This window comes from Papaver somniferum, unplaced genomic scaffold, assembly GCF_003573695.1.
Source record: "Papaver somniferum cultivar HN1 unplaced genomic scaffold, ASM357369v1 unplaced-scaffold_150, whole genome shotgun sequence".
Classification (NCBI taxonomy): Eukaryota; Viridiplantae; Streptophyta; class Magnoliopsida; order Ranunculales; family Papaveraceae; genus Papaver; species Papaver somniferum.
In genome coordinates, this window is record NW_020624377.1 from 1,847,739 (window position 1) to 1,862,635 (window position 14,897).

General features: G+C 36.7%; 1 protein-coding gene across 1 annotated transcript; it reads left to right on the forward strand.

The window, feature by feature from the left end:
* Nucleotides 1-9,288: 9,288 nt before the first annotated feature.
* LOC113335903 lies at nucleotides 9,289-12,196 on the forward strand. Its single transcript, XM_026581920.1, has 3 exons — nucleotides 9,289-9,570; nucleotides 9,881-11,041; nucleotides 11,357-12,196. The coding sequence occupies exons 1-3, from the start codon at nucleotides 9,289-9,291 to the stop codon at nucleotides 12,194-12,196; spliced, it is 2,283 nt and encodes a 760-aa protein (XP_026437705.1).
* The last annotated feature ends 2,701 nt before the right edge of the window (nucleotides 12,197-14,897 follow it).

The window sequence follows — 14,897 nt, forward strand, 5'->3', positions numbered from 1 at the left end:
TTTAAAGATGAAGAAATGTCCAATTCAACATATTTTGTTCACGTCTTTGGAAAATACACAAAAAAAAACTAAAGGAGAAATAGTGGTACGAATTCCACTTGGAGAAATCGAAAACATGTGACATTGTGCATGGTGGATATGGAATCGCCATATAATATGTTATTAGGAAGATCATGGATACATGCGATAAAAGTTGTGGTATCAACGTTGCATCAATGTATTAAATTCCCCACTCCAAGTGGAATAGGTGAAATTAGAGGAGATATTGATAATGCGAAATTATGTCATCAAATTGAAGTAAGGCGTTATGAGAACAAGCAAAAAGGAAACAATTTCGCAGAAAATTGGTAAAGGAAGCAAAGAAGGAAGAAGAATTTAGAGTATATATGATAAGGGAGAAAGAAGGCAAAGGAATACCCAGCGAAATTTCGGAAGAAGGAGAAGGATCCATATAAGAAATTAAAGAACCCACACCAATGGGAGAACCTAAACCCAGTTACACTGCCGCAGAACCAACAAAAGAAATAAATGTTGGGACTGAAGAGGAGCCTCTAGTGTTGAGAATTGGAACCAAAATGGATATAGAAGAAGAAGAAAGAACTGTCAATTTACTGCGAGAATATAAAGATATTTTCGCAGGAAACATGGATGATATACCAGGAATAGATCCAACAATTGCTTGCCACAGACTGGAGATTAACAAAAATGTGAGACCATTTAAACAGAGAATAAGAAAAATCGCAAAAACTTACCATTCTCAAATAGAAGAAGAATAACAGAAAATGCTGGAGGCAGGAATTATAAGAGAAGCTAAATACCCAGAATGGATAGTGAATATGGTCATTGTCCCAAAGAAAAACAAGGGAATCAGGATTTTCATAGATTTCACTGATTTGTACAAAGCTTGCCCTAAAGATAGTTTTCCGTTACCCGATATTCCTCAAATGGTGGAATCTGCAGCAGGAAATGATAGGGTATCATCTTTAGATGGGTACAAAGGGTATAACCAAATTCCTCTCGCTGAAGAAGATCAAGAACATACTGCTTTCTTTGCTCCTAGAGGTTTATATTGTTATACGAAAATGTCGTTTGGTTTGCGAAATGCGGGAGCAACATATCAAAGAATGGTAGAGAAGGTGTTCGCAAAATGGATACAAAAAACATTAGAAGTATACGTGGATGACATGTTGGTAAATAGTAAGGAAGCTAAGGACCATGTACAAGACTTGAGGGATATTTTTGAATAAATGCGGCAGTATAACATTAAATTGAATCCCGAGAAGTGTACTATTGGAGTTGCATCGGGAAAAATTTTAGGCTACATTATATCAAAGGAAGGAATACAGGTTGATCCGGAAAAAATGCAAGCAGTTCGTGACATGCCAACACCAGCAACAATAAAAGATGTACAGAAGTTGAATGGGCTTCAGGCTTCGCTGGGGAGATTCATTTCGCGATCATCAGACAAATGCAAATATTTTTTCGATATACTCAAGAAGGGTGCGAAATTTAAATGGAGTGATGAATGTGAAAAGGCTTTTCAAGGAATCAAAGAACATCTTATGAATATAACTATCTTACAAAGGCAGAACCAGGAGAAGAATTATTGATTTACCTTGCGACAACGTCGCATGCATTAAGTGTTGTATTATTGCGAGTAGACGCAGGAGTGGAGAAACCCATTTATTACATTAGCAAAACTTTTAATACCGCAGAGAAGAATTACTCAAAAATTGAAAAGTTGATCTTAGCATTAGTTTATGCATCATTTAAGCTCCGCATATATTTTCAAGCACACAAGATAAGGGTATTAACAAAAGTACCAATTGAATCAGTGATGAAGAATTTTAAAAGATCAGGAAGGGTAGAGAGATGGAATGCACAAGTAGGCCATTTTGATATTAAATATGAAGTTTTATCTTCACCAAAATCACAAGTTGTTGCGGATTTCTTGGCAGAATTTTCTTTAGAAGAAGATGAAGCAGTAGAAGAAATGATGGATGTAGAAGACGAAGATGGAGATACAAAAGATTTATTAACATAACCAAATAGATGGGAAATATTGGTAGATGGATCATCAAATGGAGAAGGAAATGAAGTTGGAATTGTTTTAATTTCTCCAGAAGGAATAAAGATGGCTTTTTCATGCAGGTTGGAATTTGAATCCACTAATAATGAAACAAAATATGAAGTTGTGATACATGTATTAAAATTCGCAATAGAAATGAAACTAGAAAACTCCAGGATCACTAGTGATTCGCGGCTAGTTATTCGCCAAATAAAAGGAGAGTATACTACAAATGAACCATCCCTGAAGAAATACAAGAAGCTGGTTGAGGAATTGTAAGCGAAAATCCCAAAAATAAAATGGAGGCACATTTCAAGAAAGGATAATAGACTCGCAGACGCTTTTGCTTCATCTCAAGTATGATGACAAATCCAACTGCGAGATGCATAAAAATACAAACACTTCTGTCACCATCAGTCAATAAAGAAGAGGAAGATGTGGATGTGATGGTCATAGATAATGAAAAAGAAGAACAAATAAATAATGTCGCAGACTAGAGAATGGAGCTTCACGCATATTTGGCGAAAGGAGAAACACCAAGAAATAGATTGGAAACACACAAGTTAAAAAGCCGAGCAACGAATTATGAATTAAGAGATGGGTTGTTATACCGAAAATATTTTAGTGGACCATCACTCAGATGTTTGACACGAGAGGAAGGAGAAAAGGTGTTGAAAATGTTACATAGTGGAGACGCTGGCAATCATAGTGGAGGAAGATCTTTGGCACATAGAGAAAAAATGCAAGGTTATTACTGGCCATACATGCATGAAGATGCAAAACAAATATCAAGACGTTGCGAAGATTGTCAGCGGCATGGAAAGAAGATACATGCACCAGGAGCACCATTGTCATCTTCAACCAGTGTGTGGCCCTTTGGAAAATGGGGCTTAGATATTGTGGGGCCATTTTTACCAGGAACTGGAGAAAGAAGATACTTAATAGTCGCAACAGATTATTTCACAAACTGGACAGAAGTGAAGGCAGTACAACATATTCGCGACAAAGATATCTTTACATTCATATTCGAAAATATCATTTGCAGATTTGGAATTCCTGCACAGTTGGTATTTGATAATGGGAAAAAGTTTGAGGGGCAGAACCTAGAGATGTTACTCAATGCATTCAGGATAAAATATGGAAAGTCCACTCCTTTATATCCACAAGCTAATGGGCAAGTAGAAGCAACAAATAAAATAATTGCAGATATATTAAAGAAGAAATTAGAAGGACATCACAGATCATGGTGTGAACAAGTACATAATGCAGTATGGGCTTATAATACAACTAGAAGAGAAGCTACTGGAATGTCACCTTTTTGTTTAACATATGGAGTTGAAGCGGTGTTACCAACAGAAGTTGTTATTCCGACAACAAAAAGAGAAGCTTGGGAGAAAAATCTTAGTGCGGGTTTAATTCTAAACAAACTTGATGAATTAGAAGAAAAAAGAGAAAAAGCTTTACAACATATGGAGAATTATCAGCGAAGATAGGCTCGAGAATATAATAAACGTGTCAAGATACGTGAATTTCAACCAGGAGATTTAGTTCTGCGAGAAACACCAATATATCAGCGAGAAAATGATGGAAAATTAGCGAAAAAATGGGATGGACCTTACATCATAAAGGAGATAGTTGGAACAGGAGCTTATAGATTAATGGACCCAGAAGGAAGAGATGTTGGTCATAGATTAGATAGACCATGGAACAGATTGTACTTGAAAAGATATTATCCGTAAGAAGCTTTGAGAAGTTATGAATTTTGAAAGAATAATTGCAGGATTATTCATGACAAAAAAAGATTATGATGTGCGAAATTTTCTCAGAGAACAATGACATAAAAGAAAGGGGCGAACCTTTATGGTGTACACCCTAGTTCGCGAATAAAATTTAGCAAGAGGAAAATATAAGAACTAAAGTACGTCATATTAGGGGGTACCTGTTACATGACTCAGGGAAAGGAATACCGCCACCGGAACCTGAGTCATGGAGATTTGTGGTCAATAAAACCTATCCGGGAGAGGCACCTTGGATTCTCAACTTAAGCATATGACTTAGGTTGGGCGACTAAGGTAATAAGGACTCTCCCAAGGAGTGCAGATATGATCAAGGCCCCGAGGTACACGGTTGAGTCAAGAGTGTCGAGGGCGTTTGAAGCGTCCTTGCCATTCTTGACAAGTCTTGGCTTATACTTCACTCGGCCTGAAGAAAACCCCACTTAGGTTGCAGTCTCGTAACCATAAGCCCTATAGGTAAAAGGGATAAGAGGCTGCGAAAATAACTGGTTGTTGTTAAGACTGGATGGGAGGAGATAACCTTGTATGGTAGAAGTACGCCTCCTTGAAGGGGCAACCAGGGGGAAGATAAGGGCGACACCCTCCATTAGGGAGCTGATAAGTGTCTTAAGACGCAAATGTCATGAGACTTATTATTAGCAAGGATAATTAAGGCTTGTCATATTTGTGCAACATTCCTGAAGAGGCAATAATACAAAAGAAAAAGATAAGATGAGATCAATAGGGTTTCGCATGAAAGTGCGAAGACGTCCTGCGATTTCGTCACAAGACGGCAATGTCATGGGGCTTTATTTTCGCAAGATTATTTAGGCCTGTCATATTTTCGCAACATTCCTGAAGAGACCATAATACAAAAGAAAAAGTTAAGACAAGATCAATGGGTTTTTGTATGAAAGTGTAAGGACGTCCTGCGATTTTTTCGCAATGACAAGAGATGGCATAATAAGACCTTTAATTAGGAAGACAAAATAAGACCATATAATAAAACAAACTAATTATAAGCATTTATAACAGATTATTTTTCGCAAGAAAGATAATGAGAGGCAAATATGGGAATCGATATACAAGAAGCATTATCTTTCTTATCAACAAAATATTAAAAGAAATAGTTGACTTCAAAGTCGATTGAAAAATGTAGCTCTCAAAAGTAATAAAAATAAGACAACTCAAGAAAACAAAGCTAGAAAAGAAGCTCAACCTTCAATATCAATATCAGTAGCAGGAGATGACAGAAGTTCTTCGCCAACATCTCGCAAGCTTCTCCTTCATTTCGGCTTTGATCTTCGTCATGACTAGCATTTTGATTATCGCCAGCAAGTACTTGATTAGCATCTTGAGTATCGCCAGCAACTACTTCTTCGGGAGAAATTTATTTCTCATTCTGATTAACACCAGCAGATACTTCTTTAGAAGGAACTTCTTCTTCATCTTCCAGGAAATTATCCTCTGCACCGCTTTCATAATCGTAATCACTATCAGCAGGACGAGGAACTTCATAATCATCTACTTCTAAAGGATCAATTGATGTAGGAGGAAGAGAGTTGGACAATAAAATGTCATTTACAAGGACTTCAGCCCGGAGATGAACTTGCAGAAGAAGTGCTCTTTGATGATTCATATCTTGAATATCCTTAAAATAAGCAAGATAATCAAGTCTTCTTTCTGCCCGGTCGCGAGAACCAGTAAGAGTAGAGACAAGTAATGCATTCTCTTTGCGAATTTTAGCATATGTAGCCTCCAAATCAGAAATAGAAGAATGAAGATTCTTCTCAGACTCTGCGAAAAATAGAATACAAAATTTTATTAATATAAGGAATTCAGAGAGATATGACAAAGGAAAGATAATTAAGGCAGTCAAACTATTATGACTACCTTCCTTTTGCGAAATAAGATGTTGAACCAAGGATAGACAACTATTCTCCCAATGATCCATTGTGTCATGAAATTTATCTCCAACTAAACCTTTAAGTCGAGACTGAAGATTTTTCTCTTTAAAAACAAGGAAGGCATTATTCTTCGCAAGAGAAGAATAAGATTCTTGTAATTTGGAATATTGATCTTTAAGCTGATTTGCCTTCACACTTAAAGATATTATACCTTGAATGAGCGAATATCTTTCAGTGATAGATGATTCTGTTACTTCTTTAAGTTCATTTCTTAAAGAACGGAGAGATTTTTCTTGGTCAGCACATACTTGTTGGAGAATATTAAGTTGTTGCTAAGATATCGCCATCTTGTTTAAATAAACTCGCTTCTCTTGAGACAAGGTTTTATTCTCATCTGATAAAGTTTCCATCCCTAAATTAGCTTTGGTTAAAGAATAAGAAAGACGAGATACTTCATTACTTAATAGATCTTGTTTTTCAACTAATTGGGTATTTTCATTGGTAAGGTTATTTATTTGATCAAGAGAATATGAATAAAGATTATCTAATTGGTTATATTGATCCATTAAGACTTCTTTATCAACACGGGCTTCTTCAACAGCAGATTCAAATTGATATCTCTCCATTACTCGTTTCTGATTTAATGCTTAACATGCGAAAGAGGGATTTAAAGGATAATTAAGCAGGGGAAGGATAAAACCATCAAAAAGGCAAATTAAAGACATCGATGAGGAAATAATACCTCTTAACTCATCATTCTTCTTGAGAAGATTATCACGATCCAGCAAAACATTCTGAAGTTTCTGATTTTCAATACGAAGAGCATTACATTCTTTTTCTAAAGTTGTCTGCGAAGCAGCTTTGTCAGAACCCCAACTGCTTTCTTAGAATTTCGCAAACATTAGACTTGATGGGATCAGTGGAAGACTTCTTGCCATCATCTAGAATCTCAGATAAAACCTTGAAAGCAATATTTATCCCTTCCACGGTCTCTTTCGACAAAGGAAGAGACTTAGGAAGAGAACTGGTAGAGACAGAAGGTTGAGAAACATTCTCAATGGGAAGAGAAGAGGCTTCATTCGCAGAAGGAACCACAAGGGGAGTTTCAGTCATAGGAAGATCAACTAGAGAAATGAAATCAGAGGCAGCATTCTCGCGAGTTGGAGATAAAGGTTTATCTTGCGAATATATCGCAGGAGATTTGGAAGAAATGAAGTCAGAGGAAGCGTCTTCATGAATTGGAGATAAAGGTTTATCTTGCGAAGATGTCGCAGGAGATCTGGAAGAAATGAGTAGATGGAAGGGAACAGTAGTTGGAACAGCCTTGAGGTGGCGAGATTTCTTGTGACGTCTATGAATATTTTTATCACCCTGCGAATTACAATCTAGATAAGAAACAGAGGCAACACTATTGTTATTAGAAAAAGATAGTGTTTCTTACTACCTTATCATTCGCAGACTTCCTTTTATGAACGACAACTTTATGTTGTGATTTGGGATTGTTAGGATTCTGAACTGAAAATTTAGTATTGGAGCCGCTTTTGCTGAAATAACAAGAGTATGGGAATCACATAAACAACATCACATAAGGCAATAAACAAGATCAATTTCAAATATATCAATTTCAGCAAAATTTATAAGGAAGAAAAAAGAAGACTAACCTTGATGAATCCATGAAAGATGATAGCAGGGAAATTATCTTGAAGAAGATCACGAACTATGAAGATATAATTTGAAGATGAAGAAGAATTTAAAAAGATTGAAAAAGAAAGAAGAAAAGTTGCAACGATGGAGTTTGCAGAAGAACGATGAAGTTGCAGAGAGAATAAAAAGAAAGAAGAAGAGGATGAAAAGAAATATATATAGAGGGAATTTTTCCTCGAGAAAATAAATATGGTTAATACGGAAAGATTTAAGTGGTTAAAAAGTAACGGTTACAAAATACGTGTCGAGAAATAAATGGAAGAAAGAATAGTGTGATAAATGTAGAATATGAGAAAATAAGCGGTTGCGGCATTTCTCACATCATTCTCTACTTTGCAGAGAAGATATGAGAAGAGGCAAGATGTAGGATCAGAATCTCGCAACAGTTATGTCTCAGCGAAGTTAACAATGATATTGCACAAAAGCGTCGCAGAACAATTTCAGAAACGACATCAGCAAGGATCATGAGAAATATGTGATAGTCTCGCGAAAATTAGAAATATTGCGAAGTCAACATTTGTAAGGTTGCGAGAATGTCGCAAACCATATCCGAAAATAAAGGACAGATTACCTGTCATCCACTATGTATTTCCCTTATAAATAGTCATTCGAGTTGTAAAGGAAGGAGAGATCTTTTTTTTGGAGTGAGAGATAAGTAAATAGGAGAGAGAAAGTTGAGAGCATAGATCATTCTTGATTTCTTTATTTTCCTTGTAAGAATATTCAGAAATTAATCAATAAAATTAAGAGTGTAAACCTAAAAATAGGCTGATCAACGATAAAATCATACGAGGGGTGTATTGTAGGATTTTCTGCAACTACAACTTCATCAACAACAATTGGGAATTCAATGGCAGAGTAGAGCTAGAAATTTGGAACGGGAGAAGGAACTATTTTATTCTCAGACTCACTCATGAAGCAGACTATGAAACTCTAAGAAATTGAGGAATTAGAGGAGTTTTTGATAAACTTATGGTTCTAGTTGGTGTTCCTTTGGGAGTCCAGACTTAATCCATGAAGAACAATTCACAAAGGTAATGATCTGGCTTCTCATTAAAAGAATCCCCAAACACATCATACCATACATCCACAACATTCTACAACCAGTTGGAGTATATAAAAATGCCAAGAAGCCTTATGGAAGAGACAGATTTGAGAAAAACCTAGAAGTTAAGCTCACCATTGATGTTACTAAGCCCTTAAAGTTTGGTATTGAAGCTTTTGAAACACCAACTGTTTCCCATTGGCTTGAGTTTGCTTTTGCTCTCAATGGTATCAAATTCTGTAAAGTTTGTAGAATTCTAGATCACCCATATCCACCCTGCCCCATTCCACCTACACCTTCAAAATCTCATTACTCACACTACAAAATCCTACTAACACCCCATCCTTTACCACTACCACAAACTTCCCTTCAAAAAATTGTTCAAGAAGGAAGAAATGTCATTCAGAGAGGTTACACTGATGCTGATGCATCTCAAGTTTTTGAAATCAAGATGAGAAATGCTAAGCAGAAAGAACTAGAAATGACAATAGCAAAAATTACTCCCTCAACTTCTAAACACCTCACCTTTGGATCTTCCACTAGAGTTGATCCCAACTCACCCCATCCAGATGTCATTGCTAGTCAATTAAGAACAGAAAAATTGGGCTTTCTAAGAAAATCTCTAACAATTATAAGGCACATCAAGCTAAGATAAGGATCAAGGATGCTGCTAAATTCAAACACCCTACCCAAGCCAAAACCATCCCAAATCATAATATAGATCCTACTGGTATCTTTCCAGCCATTCCCTCTCAAACCATACCAACAATCTCTGAAATCAAAGATAGGATGGATACTGAAACTGCTCAGTTTAAAAAGAAGGCTTGGAAGGCTAGAAAGACAATTCATGTTTTTGCTGAAGAACACCATCCCTCAGATTCTGATACTACTAATGATGCTGATAAGCTTAAAGCTTTATCAAAAAGGAAACAATCAACTTCTGTTGTTGTTCCTATGGAAACCACCAATACTGATAACATCAAAATATTCAAGGACTACTCTGACAACTATGCTGAACCTTTGGACTCAAGGACTAATGATGATTCTGGATCACCAACTTCAGCTTCTGAGGTACATATCCTTATCTTTTCTTTTCTTATAATCTAGCCCCATGAACCATTCCTATGCTTGTATTTATTGGTGCATTCTAGTTTACTATGATCCTATAACTAGAAGACTATCCTCAAAATACCCCCCAGTTTCATATTTTTGGCAATTCTTTATCTCTATAGCTTGGAATTGTCAAGGTCTTGGGCAGAGACATACCAAGAAATACCTTAGTGATATGCTGACCAAGTTCAATCCTGACATCTGCTTTATCTTTGAAACCAAGCAGAAACATGGAATACTCTTAAATATTATGCAACAGCTTAATATTTAGAACTTCTGGCATGTCAATCCTGGAGGGGATAGTGGTACTGCTGGAGTGATAGTATTGATATGGAAGCACAATCTTGATGTTGAAATTATGGATTTATCCATTAACCATATCAATGCTGCAATCAAGCATACCAGGGGGCCTTCTTGGCTCTTTACTGGTTACTATGGCAGTCCTTATGACACGGATAGTAAACTTAGCTCTTGGAAAGTTTTGGAAAATTCAGCTCTCAATCACTCCCTTCCTTGGTTGGTTATTGGAGATTTCAATTTCATCTTACATGATAATGAAAAGTACAGTACCCAACCTTTGGACAATATTGAAGCTAATATCTTTAGCAACAAAATTGTGGATTTGGATCTAAATGATTTGGGCAGTGTTGGATTTCCTTTCACTTGGTCTAATAAGAGAAGTGGTCATGCTCTTACTGAACATAGACTGGATAGAGGATTAGCCAATGAACCTTGGCTGCTTCTCCATCCAAACTCTACTGTAACAAATATTCTAGCCATTTTCTCTGATCACCACCCCATTCTTCTAAACACCAACCCCAATTGGCGTACTGGTAAAATACCTTTCAAGTTCTTTGGTCCTTGGTTGGATCATAAGGACTGCAAAGACATTGTCACTGAATGCTGGCAGAGGAATCTATCTGGTTCTAGTGCTTTTATCATTGCTAGAAAGCTCAAAGACATTAAATTGAAACTCAAAGTTTGGAACAAAGAGGTGTATGGCAACATTAAGACAAACATAGAGGAAAGTAAGCAACATCTAAATTGGTTACAAGAACACTACTTCAAACAGGACAGAAGCGAAGCTTTAAAAACTGCTACTCAAGTGCTTAGAGAATGGAAAGACATTGAGGAAAAATTCTGGAAGATTAAAAGAAGGGATCAATTCATCAAGTTGGGAGATAAGAACACAATCTATTTTCACAGAAACACAAAATGCAGAATAAGAAGAAACACGATAGATTCTATTCAAGATAGTGCTGGAAACTGGATTGAAGACTACCATGAAATAAAACACTGCTTCACTAAACACTTCTCTAAGATGGCTATTACTGAATCACCTGAAATGAACCTTGAAATCATCAATCTCATCCCCACCACTATAACCATTGCTGATAACAACAATCTCAACAGAATTCCTGAAGATCATGAGGTCAAAAGTACTCTCTTTAGTATGGCCAAAGACAAAGCACCATGACCAGAAGGATTTCCCCCTAGTTTTTTCCAAGCCAACTGGGATATTGTTGGAGAGGATCTAATCAAAATGGTTCAGCATTTCTTCAAGTCTGGGCACCTTCTCAAAGAAATGAATTCAACTTTCATATCACTGATACCCAAAACTGAGAATCCATTAAACCCCAGTCATTTCAGACCCATCAGCCTCTGCAACACTACATACAAAATCATATCCAAACTGTTATCCCAAAGAATGAAACCTTACCTCAACAAAATCATATCCCCTTACCAGTATGCTTTCATTCCTGGAAGGCAAATTGATGATAACATAGCCATTGCCCATGAAACCATTCACTACATGAGAACCAGAAGAGGTCAAAAAGGCAATAAAGGAAGTATAGGAATTAAGATTGACATGGCAAAATCTTTTGATAGAGTGGACTGGAAATTTCTTATTACTATTATGGGAAAAATTGGCTTCAACTCTGACTGGTGCAACAAGATTATGCATTGGATTTCAACCACCTCCATTGCTGTGTTAATAAATGGTTATCCTGATAAATTCTTCAATCCCTCTAGAGGGATGATACAATGGGATCCCCTATCTCCCTACCTATTTCTATTCTGCATGGAAGCTTTGTCTAGAACCTTATCTCATGTTGAAGACTTGGGTATCATTTCTGGAGTTCAAATTTGCAAGAATGCTCCTTCTATAAACCATCTTCTATTTGTTTATGATTGTATGGTTTTCTGCAAAGCTAATCTCTCTGAAGCCCAAAATCTTAAGGATATTCTAAACCTCTTTGGAAATACTTCTGGTCAACTTATAAATTCCAGCAAATCTAGTGTTTTCTTCAGCAAGAATACTGATCCTGCTCTTATGCCTAACATCTGCAATCTTCTAGGAGTTCAAGCTCTTCCTATAAATGACAAGTATTTAGGCTCTCCTCTCTTTACTCATAAAAGAAAAATTCAATCTTTCAAGCCAGGTGTGGAAAAGATGAAGATAAATCTGTCAAGTTGGAAGAACTCCCCCTTAAACCCAGCTGGAAGAGAGGTTGTCATCAAATCTGTTACTTCCACAGCCAGCATCTACCAAATGAATTGCTTCAGAATTCCAAAGCAAATTTGACAAGATATGAACAAGCTTCAAAGAGACTTCTTCTGGGGTAAAAAATTAGAAAATCCCACAGGTTACTATCCAAAAGCTTGGACAGCTATATGTAAACCAAAAGATATTGGTGGTCTTGGATTCATGAACATGGAACTCTTCAATAGTGCATTGATAACAAAACAGGTTGGAGGCTGGAACAATATAAGGACTCTCTATGGTACCAATTGATGGATGCCAAGTATTTACTGGGAAGAAATGTACTCAACATGGATACCAAATCCAAAGACGGAGACTCCTGGATATGGAAAGGAATTCTAGAAGGTATCCAAAACATTCAACAACATTATATCTGGAGGATAGGCAATGGCAACAAAATTAATATTTGGGAAGACCTCTGGCTACCTAACTCAACAGACAAGCTTTCAAAACCTGCAAACTGCCCAAATAATACTCAGTTTCTAGCTCATTTAATGACAGACCAAAAGGAATGGAATCTGCAGTTTATCCAGCAACTCTTCAGCCCTGACATTGCTCAAGCCATCACTAATCTATCTATCCACCCCAGGGAAGAAGACAACATACACTGGAATCTCAACAGCACGGGAAAATTCTCTGTCAAAGCTTTGTACAAAGCCAAAATAGAGAACATGTACAGGAATGATCTCAACACAAGAAATTGGAGTTCTATTTGGAACATGGAAGTGGCACCAGCTATCAATATCTTCCTCTGGAAATGTGCTCATGAAATCCTCCCAACTAATGCTAAAACTGCAAGCATTCTACACTACATAGATCCCATATGCAAAATTTGCAATAGTGGGGAGGAAACAATGACACACTTGTTCCTCAATTTCCCTGCTGCGGTTGAGGTTTGGCATCAAATGCTAGGTGAAAATCATGGTCTCTTTGACCATCACACTCGCTTCATGGATTGGTTTAATACTTGGTTCTACAATCCAAATAATAATGGAAATAATTGCACTTATGCAACCACCTGCTGGTTCATTTGGAAGGCCATATGTGACCTGGTATTCCAAAACATCACTCCTATTGCTAAGAATACTTCTCTCAGCATCAAACAACATCTTTGTGAATATAACAGAGTTCACAACCTGCACCATCATGCTCTGAATACCCGGGTCCAAAATTATGATATTGATCCTCAGATAACACCAACAGGATTCCATGTTGGGGTTTACCCACAACAGCGGAATTATGGTTACTTAATCAAAATCTGCACTATCCAGGATCCTAACAGTTCTCAGTACTTTTCAGCTCTGACTATAACTGATTTTGCAGGCAACTATGTTGATAGCAGAGGACACACGGGCCAACGGGGAGCAGGAGGAGCAGACTTGGCGTTTGCATGGGTAGAGGACAAGCAGCACATGAACATTGAAATACATGCTGAAACCACTGACATCCTGGAACACTTCAATGCTCTCTATATCAAAGCAATCAAAGGAAGATTTAGCAGAAACTACCATAGGGAAAAACAGTTATTGAGTGCCTCTTCAGTTTTATGCATTAATCCTGTAACTTTTGTCTTAACATGTCTTAAACTTTTACATAGAACCCAAAATCTCCAAGCCTTGAACTTGGCTATTATATGTAAGAACTATAGGAGTGGGTCTGATGTTTGCCTAAACAACGACCCCACTAGCACTACAATCAATCTATGCCCTTAGGCCTTGCCTAAGTTTTCTTTAAAAAAAAAAGCATGTGCTGACAAGCTAGTGTAGACTACGGGCATATGTGTATATCATTTGTAAATATAAAAGGTAAAATGTTGGAGTCGCTTTTTGTTGTATGATATTTATTTATTTTTTATCCAACTTATTAAACATAACTAATTGCAGCACACAGTTCATTTTCCACCAACTCATAGATGTCTGATGGTACATTTCTGGTCTTCTTCTACCATTAGGATTGTGCGACAAACTTCAACAAAAAGAAATTGCTTCCTGTGGAGCTTAAGTCAAACTATGAAGTATGGGCCGAGAACATATTGATTGGAACTTGAAATGGGCTTACTTCTTTATTGTTCCAATGCACATACGTTGATGGAATGTAATAAACTAATGAAATGCACCCTTAATTAAAGAGTGATTATGGCATTATTATTTTTTTGTTTTTGCAGTAATCTTATTCTTAGAAACATGATTGCCATATATTAAACAGTAATTCACGTAGCGTGCAGTACATAAGTTGATCTTCATGAAAGGAGCTCGTAGAAGAGATTCTGAAATTTCTCCTTATCTTCCTTGACCACGGTGACATCAGCTAATTAAATTCTCTTTACATGGAAGTAATTTTTATTTTTATTTGTATCGGTAAAGAATTTGGTGTTGGCTAGTATCGAACTCAGATCGTTGATATCATCATCCCGACTTTATAACTATACTACAATGACATCGGCCTTTACATGGAAGTATTTAGAAGGGGAAATTAATTAGTTGGATAAAGGGTTCCAGATATTTTTCACTTTCGGGTGCAACGAGTCAAATTTAGATGAGTCAGATTCGGAATACGTTGACAGGAAAAAAATAACAAAAACAAATATCTGTTTAGACTAATGGCATATTGGCCTTTAATCTATTTGAATATAACACACCCTCCTAATAATAAGGTTGGTCTTATGATGAGACTCGATGTAGTATGATAAATAAGAGCCAATTTTATAAGTATTTGAGCTTCTTCTTTTTTCAGTGAAGTTAGG